The 14,946-nt window shown below is 58.0% G+C and overlaps 1 protein-coding gene across 9 annotated transcripts in view; it reads left to right on the forward strand.

Annotated features, from left to right (window-relative positions):
- Positions 1-14,946, forward strand: part of ARRB1 (arrestin beta 1) — a 76,239-nt gene that overhangs the window by 45,932 nt on the left and 15,361 nt on the right. For 8 of the 9 annotated variants that reach the window (XM_045555458.1, XM_045555459.1, XM_045555457.1 and 5 more), the window contains 9 exons: positions 2,684-2,714; positions 4,746-4,806; positions 7,870-7,914; positions 8,580-8,776; positions 9,950-10,009; positions 10,841-10,908; positions 12,787-12,922; positions 13,956-14,040; positions 14,490-14,562. In XM_045555458.1, the coding sequence (XP_045411414.1) occupies positions 2,684-2,714; positions 4,746-4,806; positions 7,870-7,914; positions 8,580-8,776; positions 9,950-10,009; positions 10,841-10,908; positions 12,787-12,922; positions 13,956-14,040; positions 14,490-14,562 (756 nt within the window). The remainder of the gene's footprint in view (positions 1-2,683; positions 2,715-4,745; positions 4,807-7,869; positions 7,915-8,579; positions 8,777-9,949; positions 10,010-10,840; positions 10,909-12,786; positions 12,923-13,955; positions 14,041-14,489; positions 14,563-14,946) is intronic. The other variant, XM_045555461.1, reaches the window with a different exon arrangement.

The following is a 14,946-nucleotide window of genomic DNA, read 5'->3' on the forward strand; positions in this document are numbered from 1 at the left end:
TTTTTGCCCCTTTATAGTGTCCCCTCCCCCTCTTCTTGAGCTGCTTTGGGGGTCAGGAGGTTTCTGTTCCTTGTCCCCAGTGAGCCTTAATCAGCTAGAATGCTGCCGGTGTCCCTCTGCTGGGCGCCCAGCTGTGGCTCTGAGGACCAGGCTGTGGGGCACAGACGGGACGACAGGACGGGGGTGAGCTAAACCCCATCTCCCACAGCCTGGGCATCTGGCTTTGACCACGGTCTTGGGCGTTTGTGTTTGCTCTTCAGAGTGGACGGGCAGAGCCGTCTATATGGTACTGCACACGTGGGGGTCCTGGTAAACCGGAAACACCCCCACAGGGGCCTCTTTTCTGATAGTGTTAGGGTCGGGAAGCCAGGGGAGTTGTCTCAGGGAGGGCTTGGCAGTGTGACGGTGGAAAGGACTTGGGCTCTGGAGACTGGCAGACCGCAGTTCGCCTCCAGTAGCCTCAGTTTCCTCATCCCTGATATGGGATTGTTTTCAGGATCAGCGGTGTTCTAGGAAAAACACTTAAAGTTGTGAGGAGGGCATAACACACTCTCAGGGAGTACGGCAGCTATTATTGTTTGAGGAAACCATCAGCAGTCCCAGCTTCCTGAAGGAGGTGGCCCTAGTGTCGGTTAATTAAGTTAATGACAGGTCATTTTTCACTGCTGGCCATGCTTCCTGCCCCTTGTCACCCTCACCTCTCGTGTCCTCATTTCCCCTCTGCTGTTTTTCCCGATGTTGATAAAAACACTTGCTTTATCCAACCTGCAGCAGGACTGGATATAAAGCACCCAGTCTCTGGGGGCAGGCAGGCAGAATTGTGTCTGAATCCTGACCCAGCCCCTTGCTTGCTGTATGTTCCTGAGCAAATTACAGTCTCTCTGAGCTTCAAGTTAATTATCTGTAAAATGGGGTTTACAATACCCATCTCATGGTGCTGTTATGAGAAAGAATTAGCCACTCAACAAATGCTAGTTCTGTCTTCCCTCCCTCCCTTCTTGAATGTTGTTCCTCCCAGCCTGGCCAGGGTGCCCCTTGATCCTCCCAGCAGTCCCCGGGGTGGCTTTCCCTGACTCAGTTATTTGTGGCCTCAGGCATTTGTGGCCTTCCTTTCCCTTAGACCCCAGGCTTCTGGGGCTTTTAGAAGCAGCTGGGGTCCCTGTGGCCTGTGCCACTTCTCTGGTCTCCTCTGCAGGTCCAGACCCATCTTGGGGGCTGCTGGTTCAAACCGTGTGATCTGTCTTTTTTCTCACTTTAGCAATTATCACACCCCAGCTGATGGTGGCATCGTCACACTCCAAACACTGATAAATATTTATGAGGGGGAGAAGAGCCCAGGGCTCCTAGGGGATGTGGGGGAGGGACGTGCCAGGCTCTTCTTTGCAAGCCATGCTCAGACACATCAGTGGTCCCTGGGGACCCCAGAAGTGGGGGAGGCAGGCCGGGCTGTGGAGGCAGCACAGAGCCACCCGCCGCTCGCCTTCCTGGAGGAGGGGGAGCAGCTGTGTCTGTGGCTCCTGTCTCGGACCTCGGCAGCCTGCCCACTGGGGGGCCTGCCGGGCCTCCTGCTCCAGGGGGATTGGGTGGCGTCCTTCCCAGCCTTGCTGGTCCTGCGCCACCTCTCTGTGGCCGTTCCTCGCCCTCTCTTTCTCCATCCCTCATTCCATCTTTTATTTCCACATGTCCAGGGCCTGTCTCCCCTCCTCCCCTCTCTTCTCCAACACCCTCATCTCTGTGGCCCTGTCTCTATCTTTCACTTTTCTTTTCTCTCTCCCAATCTGACTGTGTGAGGTTCAGGGGCTGGATGATGGGGGTAGGTGAGGGGTCTCAAGCTCCCAGACCCGGCTGGGCAGAGAGAGCAGGGGAGCTAGGGAAGGCAAGCGAGCACTTTTCTGGAGCCAGAGACTAATCTCGGCCTGACTTTGTGTCCAGGGCTCTGCTGTGTGACCACAGGCGTGTCCCCTTCCTTTCCTGGGCCTCAGTTTCTCAGTGAATCAGGCAGTTGATTCCCTCACTAGTTCATTTATTCACCTGTGCAACTAGCATTAATTGAGTGCTTGCTACCTGCCACTCATTAACACATATTTATTGAACGATGATTAAATGTGTTGCTCTGGGAGCAGATACATCAGTGGACAGGTACCCTCGTGGAGCAACATGTTAGCAGAGAGGAAGTAGAGCCAGAGGAGGATTGGGGGCGGGGGCAGGTTGGAGCATCAGATGAGGCGGTGGGGCAGCGTGAGCATGTGTCCGGGGCAGAGCGTCCCGGGCAAGGACCTGCCCGAGCAAAGGCCCTGAGGTGGGAATCGCCCTGCTGTGCTTGAGGAACCGGGGAGGTGACCTGGGAGGCAGAGGAGGCAAGGACAGATCCCACAGGCCTCCTGGCACGCCAGGTTTTTCTGTGCTTGAGCCGGGGGAACTTGCAGTTGGGAAGACTCCCTTGCCTGCCCTGCGAGGAAGAGGCTGCAAAGGGGCTGCTGCTAGCCCAGCGGAGCCCTGATGGCGGTAATGGTGGCTCAGCGGTGGAGTTGGTAAGCCGGGCACTGTTCCATGCTTAGCACTCGCGTCGTGCCTGTCAGACACGCCAGGCCCCTGGGCCGACCGAGCTCCTGCCTCTGGGTGGCCTGCAGGAGCCCCTGGGCAGGATGCGCGAACCCAGCCTTACCTCTCTTTCTCTCCACAGAGTGTTCAAGAAGGCCAGCCCGAATGGAAAGGTGAGTCTGTAACAGCCACACGGCGCCTCCCTGACCCCAGACTCTAATCGCTTTCTTTTGGGACCACAGAGGGAATGGCTTCTCCGCTGACATGCACACGTCCCTGTGGGAGGGGGCAGATGCCGCGCCCCATCTGAGGGGTGACACAGCTCTTTCCTTAGGGGCTCTGCATCCCAAGGGGGAGGCTCCCAGGAAGCTTTCTGCGAGTGGGGTACAGGTACAACTGCCCTGGACTTTAGGGTCCCCCAGCCTGCTGTAGGGGGAGACTTGAGTGTGATAAACAGAGGACGAGCCAATCCGTAAGTGCCAAGGTTGCTGGGTGAGCAGGTCCCCTGGCGTCACCTCATCACCTCATTATCCAGGGCAGCACCCAGGCCTGTCCCCCTTTCTTTCTTCCCACAGGCCCCAGGCTTCATCCTGCTTCCCTCTCAGTTCAGCACGTAGATGCTATTCCAGGCCAGGTCTGGGCCAAGCCTGGGGGACTGGGGCAGGGAGTGCTGAGACGAGTCAGGCAGAGCCCATGCCGCTCACAGCAGATGGCAGGGCACACACAGAAATGGACGGTTTCAGTATGAAGTGGCAACGGTGAGATACCAGGTAGCAGGGGCTGCAGGCCCCAGCCTGGGTGCTCGGTGGCACCTCCTGCCAGGAGGGGTGCATTTCCAGGTGAGGTGGAAAAGGGCATTCTTGGCAGGAACATAAAATTGCAGGGAGTGTGGGGGAGTCCCAAGCAGCTGAGCCTCAGGGTGCCAGGAGGGACGTAGCTGGCGCGGGTGCTGAGGCAGGGAGGCTGCCGGGCTGGTGGTGAGGAGGCCGTGACTGGGCTTAGGAGCATGGACCCGTGGCCTGGGTTGGCAGACAGTGCCACATGTGCTTTGACACCTCCCACTGTGCCCACAGCAGACACCACCAGTCACCACCACCCTTTCCTGCTGCACCGGGACTCTATCTTAGACTCCTCCTCGCCCAGGCCCCAGACAGCCCCACTAGCCAATCAGAGTTGGCTCTTGGAATGAAACTCATTTGTCATCCTTACATCCGGGCATGGAGGAGCCATGAAAGGGTTTTCGGACAGGAGGAGCGTGGTTGGATTTGCACTTCAGGGTGACCAGTCTGGATAAGGACAGGGCTCAGAGCCATGAGGCTGCTCACAGCAGAGCATCAAGGGGCCAGTGTGGTCGTCTGTCCAGGCAGGAGTGGCTGTGGGTGGGGAGGGACGGTTTTGAGAAATTTGGCAGAGGTAGAGCCATCAGGACTGGGGATTGCTGAGGAGCAGGAAGCATCTAAGAGGACACTCTGGATTTGGCTTGGAGCCGCTGGGATGCTAGCTGGGAGGTTCTTCCCTGCAGGCTGGCTGCTGAGTGGGGCACCAGCTCCCCAATTCCTCCCTGCATCAGACATGTCCTCACGCACACAAAGGGTAGCTATGCGAGGTAATGCCTTTGTTAAAGCTACAGTTCACCCTTCCACAGTGTATATAGACTTTACAATCTTGGGTTGTACACAATAAATATGATTTTATAAGTCAATTTAAAAAAATAAATTAATTTTTTTAAAAAGAAAGAAACAAGTCCTCACGTAAGTGGATCCCTGCCAGGCTGTGTGGGGTGGGGGAGCAATTGAAGAACATGGTGTCAGTGCTCAGAGCCCCCAGAGGGCTCAGCCTGGGGCCTGCCTGCGGCTCCCTCGCCCTCTCTGAGATGCCAGCACTGCCGCTCCGCCAACTCCCTGCTGCGGCTGCTGCACCCTCAGCGATGCTTGGCGTGAAGATCTCAGGGTCCTCGTCTATGAAACAAACAATTATGACTCCTTCCCAGGTCTTTGGGAGGAAGAGATGCTTTTAAAATTTTACAAGGGTTTGCTATTCTTAGTATTAGGGCTGCGGTGAGGGTTCAAGTCCAGTTATGATTTTGATAAGGATTAGGAATGGGTCTGGGGGTTTCAGGGGCTGCCCCTGGGGTTTCTTCTAGGGGAGGGGACTGTGGCCTCCAGGCCCTCAGCTGCTAATGTCCCGTGTGCCTCTCCCCCCAGCTCACCGTCTATCTGGGAAAACGGGACTTTGTGGATCACATCGACCTCGTGGACCCTGTGGGTGAGTCCCTGGGCGGGAGGTGGAGGGTGAGGGGAAGGCCGGGCTGGCCAAGCCTCCCAGGAATAGCCCTCGGGTCTGGGGAGGGGCCTGGTGCCAGGAGCGGGGCATGCCTGGCTTCCTGCTTCGGCAGCAAGCACTTACTGGGCGGCTGCCTTCCCATTCCCGTGAGGACCGTGCACTTGTGGGAAGGCCACGATAAGGAAGATGAGGGTGGTGATGACGGCAGCCACACTTACCTTAAGGCTTATCATGTGGCAGACAGTGGGGGAGGCTACCATTGCTATCCCTGCTTTACAGACAGGGAAATGAGACCCAGAGAGGCTCAGTGGCTCGGCCAGGTCACACAGCTAGTAGGGAGAGGAGCCCAATTCAAAGCCGGCAGTCTGGCTGCACAGAAACCCTTCGTTCTGCTGCTTTCTGACAGCAAAGGGTATGACAAACCTTCCTGGGGCTTGTGATGGGGGCTGTCCTCACCCATGGGGGGACCGTGGGGGTCCTACCAGAGGCTGGATGGTGGCTGAAAGCATCTTCCAAGGTCTCATTCAAGTTCAGGGGTTCACAGCCTCTGCGCTCTTGGTTGTTAGGATTGGAGAATTCTCTGCTGGTGGGGCCTGTCCTGTGTGTTATGGGATGTACAGCAGCATCCCTGGCCGCCACCCAGTTGATGCCAGGAGTACCTCTCCCTCCAGTTACGACAGTCCCAAACGTCTTTAGATGTTGCCAAATGTCCCCTTGGGGAACAAAAATCACCCGTTGGAGAATTTCTGCTCTCACTGGGAGAGCCTTGGTCTCACTGCCTCTTCCCATGACTGTTTGAGAGAGGGAGGCCCAAAGTTACCCCTGTTCTACAAACGGGCACAGTGAGGCCCAGAGAGGGTAAGTGACTTTTCAAAGAGGGACACAAATAAACCAAATTAAGGCCAAAGGAGGTGACAGGTTGGGAGAATGGGGACTAGAAACTGCATGATGCCAAGTCTAGGTGCAGAAACTTGGAGGTGTTGCTTGGGAAAAATGTCCCGGAGAATGTGGCCTCTCTCATCACATCCCTGGGGGCTGTCCTGAGGCCAGAGGGCAGAGGGCAGGAGTGATCTGCGTGGTCCCAGACAAGAGGGGGAGGAAGAGAGAGAACAAGAATGCACAGTGGTGGGTTTCAGCTCACTAGGAGGAGGACCTTGGGGACCTGGGGCAGGAGACCAGAGGGCTGTGAGCTGCAGCGAGGCCAGCTTCAGCCCAGGCCCCTGGCTTTGTGGCCTGCAGCAGAGCAGCCCCACTTTTCCTCCCTCCCTGTCTTCTGAAGCTCAGTGTTGCTCTGCCATTTGCATCTTCTCCCTGAACTGGCCCCTCCGAGGCAGTGGCAGGCATGCCAGTGTCCACCTGTGGTCTGCTGCAGGTCGTGGTTCCAGGGGGCTGAGGCCAGGGCCGGCCACGCCCATTAGCCTACAGCCCAGAGGCTGGGAGGGGGCAGAAGCAGGAGGGAGCCAGCTCCCCAGCACACACACGGGCACCCTGGGGGCTGTTCATAAGTGTTCACAGAGCACCGAGTTTGTGCCAGGCCCTGTGCAGAGCCGAGGGGGTCCCAGAGAGCTCTGGGGCATTGTCCAGAGTTGACCAGGTGACTCACAGTGAGAAATACTTTTTCCATCATGGCATTGCCCTTTCGTTGATCTGATTATATCCTCCCTATGCTTAACTGTTGCTCATCAGACCTGCACGCAAGTCCGAGCCTCTGGCCCGGCTAACGGGACATTTACGATCAGGCCTGGCCCTCCTCTTTCGCCAGCTCCAGAATCTGTTCTCCCAGGCCGCAGAGCCGCACTGTTCCCACTGCCTGCCTAGCCCTGAGTCCTGTAATCAACGACCTTTACTTGTCCCATGAGACCTGGCTCCAGCTTCCCTCTCCCCGGGAGCCTCCCGTGGCACTGAGTGCCGTCACTGGGACTCCCTCGCCACTGGGTTTCCACTGAGCCCCGGGTGCCCGTGCAGGACGTGGCACAGAGGAGAATCCCACCGTAAAAGGAAGATGAATGATCAGGCTCTGGGGACAGGTTGGCCACTCCCCTGACCAGTGGCCCTGGCGCCTGCCCAGGACTGGGGTTGGACTGGGACCCCTCCAGGCACTCATTGCAGACAAGGCCTCTGAGATTCCTGAGCGGTTGGCTGGGGGCCACAGGGTGGGGGTGGCGGTGGGTGAGTGTGGGCAGAGGAGAAGGGAGAGAGAGAGGTTTGGCCAGAGATGGGCTGGAGATGCCAGACAAGGGGGTGACCCCTGAGCCAGTTTCTGGCCTCCTGGGGTGCTGGGCAGAGAGGATGTCCTTTGTGTCCGGCTGGACTCTGCTCCCGAGGGCAGGCCTCAGGGCACCAAGGCACATTCCATGCTGCTCGAGAGGGCCCAGCACTGCCTAAGTGCTTTGCACGGCTGACACATTCTATACACGGGCACATCTGCACATACGACCCGTTCCGCCCTCCCAGGAGCCTGTGAGGTGGGTACTGCAGATCACAACCCCTGATCCGGACATTCCAGATCCAGAAAGCTCTGAAAACCTACAATTCTTTCTAAGTTTGGTGCAGAACTGATTTACTGGCAAGCCTGGCCTAAACTGATGTGAGGCTGTCTATGCCTTATTTAGCCACTTGGTGAGATGCTGACATTTCCCTGGGAAGTGTCAATGGCTTTAACAGTGGGTGCAGGTCCCGCAGAGGAAATCACAGAATATTGGGAACAAGTGCCATGTTGCCTCTCTAAGGTTTGAAACTTCTAAATTTCAAAGTATGCCTGGTCCTAGGGGTTCTGAACCCATATTATTATTATTACTAACACACGAAGCAACAGAGATGTTAAGTAACCTGCTGACAGTCACCAGCTGGGTCTGTGGGGCCGGGCTGGGGCGGGAGCGGGGTGAGATGGTGGAAGTAGGCCGACCCCCGGGTGCCGGCCTTCCCATTTCTCTCACGATGCTTTGAGCTGGACAGATGGTTGGATTTGGGTTTGGGTTGGTGTTTGGGGCTCAGGGGTTCAGGAGGTCAAGCTGGGAGAGTCTGCTCACTCTTTCCTTCCCACAGACGGTGTGGTGCTGGTGGATCCTGAGTATCTCAAAGAGAGGAGAGGTAGGCTGCGGCCCCACCCCCGGCATGTCAGGGGCTCCCTCCTCCCCCATGACCTCCAGCCTGGGGTCCCCCTGCCCCTCTCCACGGGATCCCCTGAACGCCCCAGCAATACCGCAGTCGGTGCCCTGCCCCAGGCCCACTGTGGGAGAATGTTTCCAGTGCCCGAGCACTTCACATCGATACGTCATGACTGTGGCCAGGCTGGGGATGCCAATAGGGCAGGAGTTAGGGTCTCATTTTGCAGAAGGGAACATTGATACAGGGAGGTAAAGGGCAGCAGGAAGACAGGAGCAGGGGGCCGAGACAAGACCATGCCTGTGGACATCATTCAGCACCCCCCATCTCCCTGCTCCTTCCCCAGGCCCCTGACCCCCACCCCAGGCCTGCCAGCCTATGCCCCTCCGCACATGCAGGGAGTGGGGGAGGGGTGGGGGATGGGAACTGGCCCAGCAGGCAGCGCCCACCTCCTCCCGGGGGCCAGGCCACGGGCAGCTTCCAGGTGCTCCACACCAGCCCCTCCACGGGGAGACAGCGCAGCCATCCCCAGGGAGCTGTGGACCTTTGGACAGGCCTGTGGCCGGGGCCAGTCCCAGGGCTGCGGCTGGTGGTCTGGGGGCTTGTTTGCTGCTCTCCAGGCCCCTCCTCAGTGCCCCTGCTCCCCACAGTCTATGTGACCCTGACCTGCGCCTTCCGCTATGGCCGGGAGGACCTGGATGTCCTGGGCCTGACCTTTCGCAAGGACCTATTCGTGGCCAACGTGCAGTCCTTCCCGCCGGCCCCCGAGGACAAGAAGCCCCTGACACGGCTGCAGGAGCGCCTCATCAAGAAGCTGGGCGAGCATGCCTACCCTTTCACCTTTGAGGTCAGGGGCTGCCATCCCCGGGGCCCCATTCCAGAAGCACCACCTCTGGGTGGGCACACGGGGGCAGTGAGGGTCAGCTGCTCCATGTCACCCAGCTCCCCAGTGCACGTTAGGACCGGGGGCACTGTCACTTACCACTACCTGGCAAGTGTCTCTTCTCTGGCCACTGCTGGGGGCGTCACCCCTACCTTTGTGCTACTCCCCAGACCCTCACAGTGGGAGAAAGGGGGGCTGAGGAGGTGGCTGCAGACAAAGGAGCCCTTTCTGAAGCTCCTGGGTCACTACGAGGTGTCCACCTGCCTGGCCTCAACCCAGCTCACGAATGAGGGGTGGCAAGAAGTTGATTTCTCCACTGTGCCACCTCTCAAATCCAAGACTCCAAGATTTCAGATTTCAAAATTTCACGTCTCTCAGACACTCTGATTCTGTGATTCTGCACAATCCCCTCCGCTCTGTGCGGGGTAGAGAGCGGAGAGAGGGTATGGAGTCATCTTCTCCCTGTAGATGTGTTAGTTTCCTGTGGCTGCTGTAACACGTTGCCACAGACTCGGGGGAAAGTGAACACACCAATTAAAACAACACCAGTTTACGACCTTGCAGCTCTGGAGATCGGAAGTCCCAAAATGGGTCTCACTGGGCTAAACTCGAGGTGTGGGCAGGGCTGCGTTCCTTCTGGAGGCGCTTGGGGGAGCGCACTTCCTTGCCTTTTCCAGCTTCACGTCCTTGGCTCGCTCGGCCCTTCCTCCACCCGCAAAGCCAGCGGCAGCCAGTTGCGTCTTCCTCACGCCCCGTCACGCTGGTGGACGCTGGACGCGTCTGCTTCCTGCCTCCACTTTCAGTGACCTCGTGGTTATGTTGGGCCACGATAGTCCAGGACACTCTCCCATCTCAAGGTCCTTAACTTAATCGCATCTGCAAAGTCCCTTTTGTCCTGTGAGGTAACGCAGTCCCGGGGGCTAGGATGTGACATCTTTGGGCGGCCGTTACTCTGCCTACCACAGTAGACATCACGGAAGGATGGTGTTTAGCTGTTGCTGTGAGGACTGGGCTGCACTGAACCCTTTAACCCCGGTCTCAGGGGTGTGTGGGGTGGTGGGGGTGGCGGGGGTGCAGGGTGTGGGGAGGGACAGTGGTGGATGTGACAGGTGGCTTATTCTGCCTTCTTCTTTACAGATCCCTCCAAACCTCCCGTGCTCTGTGACGTTGCAGCCAGGGCCCGAAGACACAGGGAAGGTAGGTCACCCCAAGGGGAGCATCTGTCTGGGTCCAGGACTCTCATGGCCCCAGGTCCCTGCTTTCTCCCTGGAAGGTGCAGACACACAGGACCACCCTCCCTGTCATGTCCTTGTGTCTAGACCAGGCTGATCCCGCCTCAGACAACCAGTCTCTTTCCAGACAGGGCCCCAGACACGAGGTCAGCCTCACTGCCACAGTCAGTGACAGTCCAGAGGCTCCCTGAGTCACTCTCACTGGCTGTGGCGTTGGCTGCAACAGGACCAGAATGTTCTGAGGACCTACACCTGGCCTCACACTACCCCCAGCAACCTTGTATGGAAGTACAATCATCTCCAGTTCACAGCTGGGGAAACTGAGGCTTGGAGAGACGTGACACCACTAGCGTCCCGGGCCCCAGATCTCTGAGCCCCATTTCCTCACTGGCAAAGGAGACAGTAGGATGTGTGTCCCCGTGTTGTTAGCGGGTGGCATGAGGCTGAAGCAAGCCGCCCGCACAGGTCTGCGTGCAGTGGGTGCTGCTGTTTCCGGGCGGCTGCCTGGGTGAGGACGGTCCCCCGACTGAGGCAGGGGTCCAGAGCCTAGAGCCCCGTCAGGGTGGTTTTGGGCCTCCGGTGTCACGGGGAGTCGGGGGGCAGCTCAGTGGGAAGGTCAGATGGAGGAGACAGCAGGAGGGTGGCAGCCCAGCGCTGGGCCGGGCACAGGGTCAGGCCGGTGGGGTTGGGCTGTGGGAGCTTGGTGTTCCCGCCTGGTGTCCTCGTTTGTGAAGTGAGAGGGTGGGCTGGGGACCTGCGTCTCCCCTGCCCTGTGGTCAGAGCCCCCTTCCCTCAGGCCTGCGGTGTGGACTACGAGGTCAAAGCCTTCTGCGCAGAGAACCTGGAGGAGAAGATCCACAAGCGGTGAGCAGGTCACCGGGCTGCAGGCGCGGGCTGCCCGCTGGGAGAGGGGGGCAGACAGGACGGGCAGAGTCCTCAGAGGACATAAGTAGCAACACCTGGAAGTGTGTGAGGAAGGGTGGCACGTTCCGCCTTGGGCGCTCTGAGGAGGCCGCTCTGCAAGGCGGCGGGTCGGGAGAGCTTCCCGAAGTGGCCCTGGCTGGGGCTTCAGCATCTCCCCTCTCGCACCTCGTAGCAGCCTCCTCCCTCACCTCCCTGCCTGCGGCCTCACCCCCTCCAGGCTGCGTGTCTTTTTATTTTGTTTTGGAAAATACCCTAAATTCAGATGGTGAGCAGTGAGCAGGATGTTCCCTGGCCATGCCCGTCTCCCGCTCTTTCTCCTGGGAGGTGATCAGCAGGAGGTGTGGGTGCCAGTGGGGTCTTCCCAGCAAGGAGGGCAGTGGAGACAGCAAACCCCCCAGGGGAGAGGGAGGAGAGGTCGGCCCACGCTCAGAGAGGGGAGGGGCAGAGAGCCAGCTGGCAGCCCCGACTTCTCACGCCTGCCCTGCCTGGGGTCAGGGCCTGCCTCCCCAGTGGCTGACCTCAGCCCCCAACTCTGATGCCAGTGTGTCCTGAGGCACAGTTCCTAGGCAGGGGAGGCGGGCTCAGGGGACAGCAGCCTCTTTAGCGACTGGGCTGAGTTCGCCACCTGGTGGCTCTAGGGTGTATTGCATGCATTTCCATCTGCAGCCCCGGCAACGGGTGTGTGTGTGTTTGTGTGTGTGTCTGTGTGTGTGTGTGTCTGTGTGTGTGTCTGTGTGTGTGTGTGTGTCTGTGTGTGTGTGTGTGTGTGTGTGTGTAGGTATGTAGATGGGGCCCTTCTCTGTCCCCCACTTCCTTTTAAGACCTGAGACCCAGGGAGAGGAAGGGTGTTGTGGGCTGTGGGAAGGAAGAGGAGGCGACATTGAGAGCCGTCATCCTCACTCCACCACCAATGGGCCATTTTAAACCCACGCCAAAGAGTTATGAATAATAATGATATACTGGCTCTCATCTGTCGAGGGCCTGTTAGGTGCCAGGCACTGTTCAAAGTACTGGGTACATATGAACTAATTTAATCCTCACGGCAACACAAAGAGGTAGGTCCTGCTATTGTCACCACATAGAGGTGAGGGAACCGAGGCAGAGAGGGTTAATTTCCTCAAGGTCATAGAGTGAGTAAGAGGGGAGGGGGTGTGAGCCTGGCCCTCTGGTTTCAGGGGATGGAGGCAGCCTATGAGAAACGGGGCTGCCAGCACGCGTAGCATGCCACGGACACTGCATCCCCGAGCCCTCAGCCCTTGCCAGGGTTTGCCCCTGAGCCCGTCATTTCACCGGGCCCATCTCGTCTCACTGGCCGGCATCCCCCCGAGTCTACATCCCCTCGCTGAACCCCGACACTTTCAGAGCCCCCATTTCCTCATGTCCCCTCTGCATATTTTCATTACGAGATACCTGACAGGTATTTACTACATGGCTGGCACTGTCACAGGTGCTAAGAATACAGCCATGAACAATTTAGACAAAAGTTTCTGTCCTTAGAGAGCTTACATGCACTGTTCCGTGACACAGGGCAGCAGGGAGTGAAAACACAGTCCCTCTTCTACCACCACCACCCCCAGTACCAAGACCAGACCCAAAGGAAGTGCAGCCACGGGGTGATTCAGGGACAGGATGGGGAGGATGGAGTGGGACCAGACGGTGACAAGGCCTGTATCCAACCTCTGCAGTGTGGCTGGATTCCGAGGCAGTGGGGAGGGGACCCGCGGCAGTCTACCGAGCAGGAGAGTGAGGTGAAGATCACAGGAAAGAGGATAAAGGCAGGTGACTCTGGTCATCTTTCACTCCTCCCGTCTCCGTTAGGAATTCCGTGCGTCTGGTCATCCGGAAGGTGCAGTATGCCCCAGAGAGGCCCGGCCCCCAGCCCACAGCTGAGACCACCAGGCAGTTCCTCATGTCAGACAAGCCCTTGCACCTGGAGGCCTCCCTGGATAAGGAGGTAGGAGGCTCGGACCTGGCAGGGGTGGGGGCTGCTCTACCAGGGCCTGGACCCGAGATCCCAGCCCTCTCCTGGCCTGTGGGGTCTCCTCAGGTAGGAGCCTCTACCCCAGCCTGAGGACCACAGGGCTCAGGGAATCTGAGACCTCGCAGGGGATTTGGAGAAGCCTCTTGGGGCCTAAAGGAGTGGCAGAGGGGCATGAGACTGAGGGACGCGATTGACTTCAGAAGTGAGCAGCGGACCCTCCCAAAGGGTTCTGGCCATCTCCCTGCTGCCCACGGCACCTCCACCAACTGCCTGCATCAGGCCAGGTGGTAAAAACCAACCAGCTCAGTAGAGGAGGGGACAGAGGCAGCCCGGGAACTCCTGCCTCCCCTGAGCTATAAGGCAGCAAACCCTGTGGAAGGAAGAGACTCCTCCTTAAGCTCTGAGTCAAAGCCATCTGACTGATGCCTGCTGTGAGCTCAGGCTGGCCTCTCCTTGAGCTGTGGGCACCCCCTTATCCCTCCTGGGGCACAGCTGAAGGCAAGTGCCTGGGACAAGATGCAAGTGAGGCCCTTGGGTGAGATTCGGAGCTGGCTCCCTCGGAGAGCTGGGCAGCCCTTCCTCACCTTCCCCTGCTTCTTCCGGACCCTCCTGGGGATGGATTCTAGAGCTGGCTGAGGCTCGAGGCATCACCTAGTCCAGCCCCTTCATTGAACAGAGGGAGAAACTGAGGCTTAGATAACCTGCCCATGTCACACCACTATCATCACTGTTACTGTTGTTATTGTCATTGTTACTGGTGGCCGAGCTGGCACTGGAGCAGTTACGTGGCAGGGGTCCCACAGGGCACAGAGGGCTAATACTCCTGGTGACTGTAGTGCCTGCCCCCTTAGCATTAGTGGGAAGTGGATGATGAACTCGGGGCACAGGGCAGAACAGCCACCATTTGGGGAACCCCAGGAAATTTGTGTGGGGCCTTTCCTCCCTCCCCTTTTCCTAGGACTGTGGCATCCTCCCAGCCAACCCTCTGCTTTCTTGTGCCTCCCAGATCTATTACCACGGAGAACCCATCAGCGTCAACGTCCATGTCACCAACAACACCAACAAGACAGTGAAGAAGATCAAGATCTCAGGTAGCCCAGGGAGAGGGTCAGCTTAGGGGGCGGGCCAGAGGGGCTTCTCGCAGGGGTTGGGGGTAGCTGAGGATCTGCCCTGGCTCACAGCCTTGTAAATAACTGCCGAAGCCCGGGGCCTGCTCTGAGCCAAAGCGTAAGGCTTGTGAGGCTGGTAGTGCAGGCTGCTCATGGGTTAGGTAATGAGTTTACTGCTTAAGCCACCTCTTCTTTGGTTTCCTGGGTTCTGGCAAAGCCGTCCTTGAAGGGAAAACTTCTGGTTATGGGAGGGAGCGGGTGTGTTTGGAGCTACCCTTTGGATGGAGGATGGGGTGGTCTCCTGCAGGAGTGCCTCCTGGTGGCTTCTGGCCATTGCTTGGGGCTGGACATCCCCAGCCTGGGGAGGCCTGAGATGCCCTGTGGGGGCTGCGGCCCTGGCTCACGGTGCCCCGATCCCCTCTCCCTCCTAGTGCGCCAGCATGCGGACATCTGCCTTTTCAACACAGCTCAGTACAAGTGCCCTGTGGCCATGGAAGAGGCTGAGTAAGTGAGCACAAGCCTGGCCTTGGACATGGGGGACTGGGAGGGAAAAAGAGAAGCTCTGGGTCCTGTTATAGGCCCACCTGGCAGAGGGCTGGGCCTCAGACTTCCTTGCCACTCAGAGTAGATGATCCTGAAGAACCTTTTAGAAACCATCCACCTGAGTTAGCTACAAGAAATACACGCTACAATCAAACAAAAGACCCACTAAAACTAGAACAACAAAAGAAAAGCTAATAAATGTAAGGGGGCTGGGGATGTGGACAGAAAATAATTACACTGTGCCTGAAACCTAGGTTGAAGGGAGATACTGTGCTCTGAGCTTCCTGGTAGCCAAGGCAAAGTGGGCAAAGCAGTAGGTACATCACTTTTCTTGCCTGATAAAGG

Source organism: Lemur catta, chromosome 7 (assembly GCF_020740605.2).
Source record: "Lemur catta isolate mLemCat1 chromosome 7, mLemCat1.pri, whole genome shotgun sequence".
Taxonomy (NCBI): domain Eukaryota; kingdom Metazoa; phylum Chordata; class Mammalia; order Primates; family Lemuridae; genus Lemur; species Lemur catta.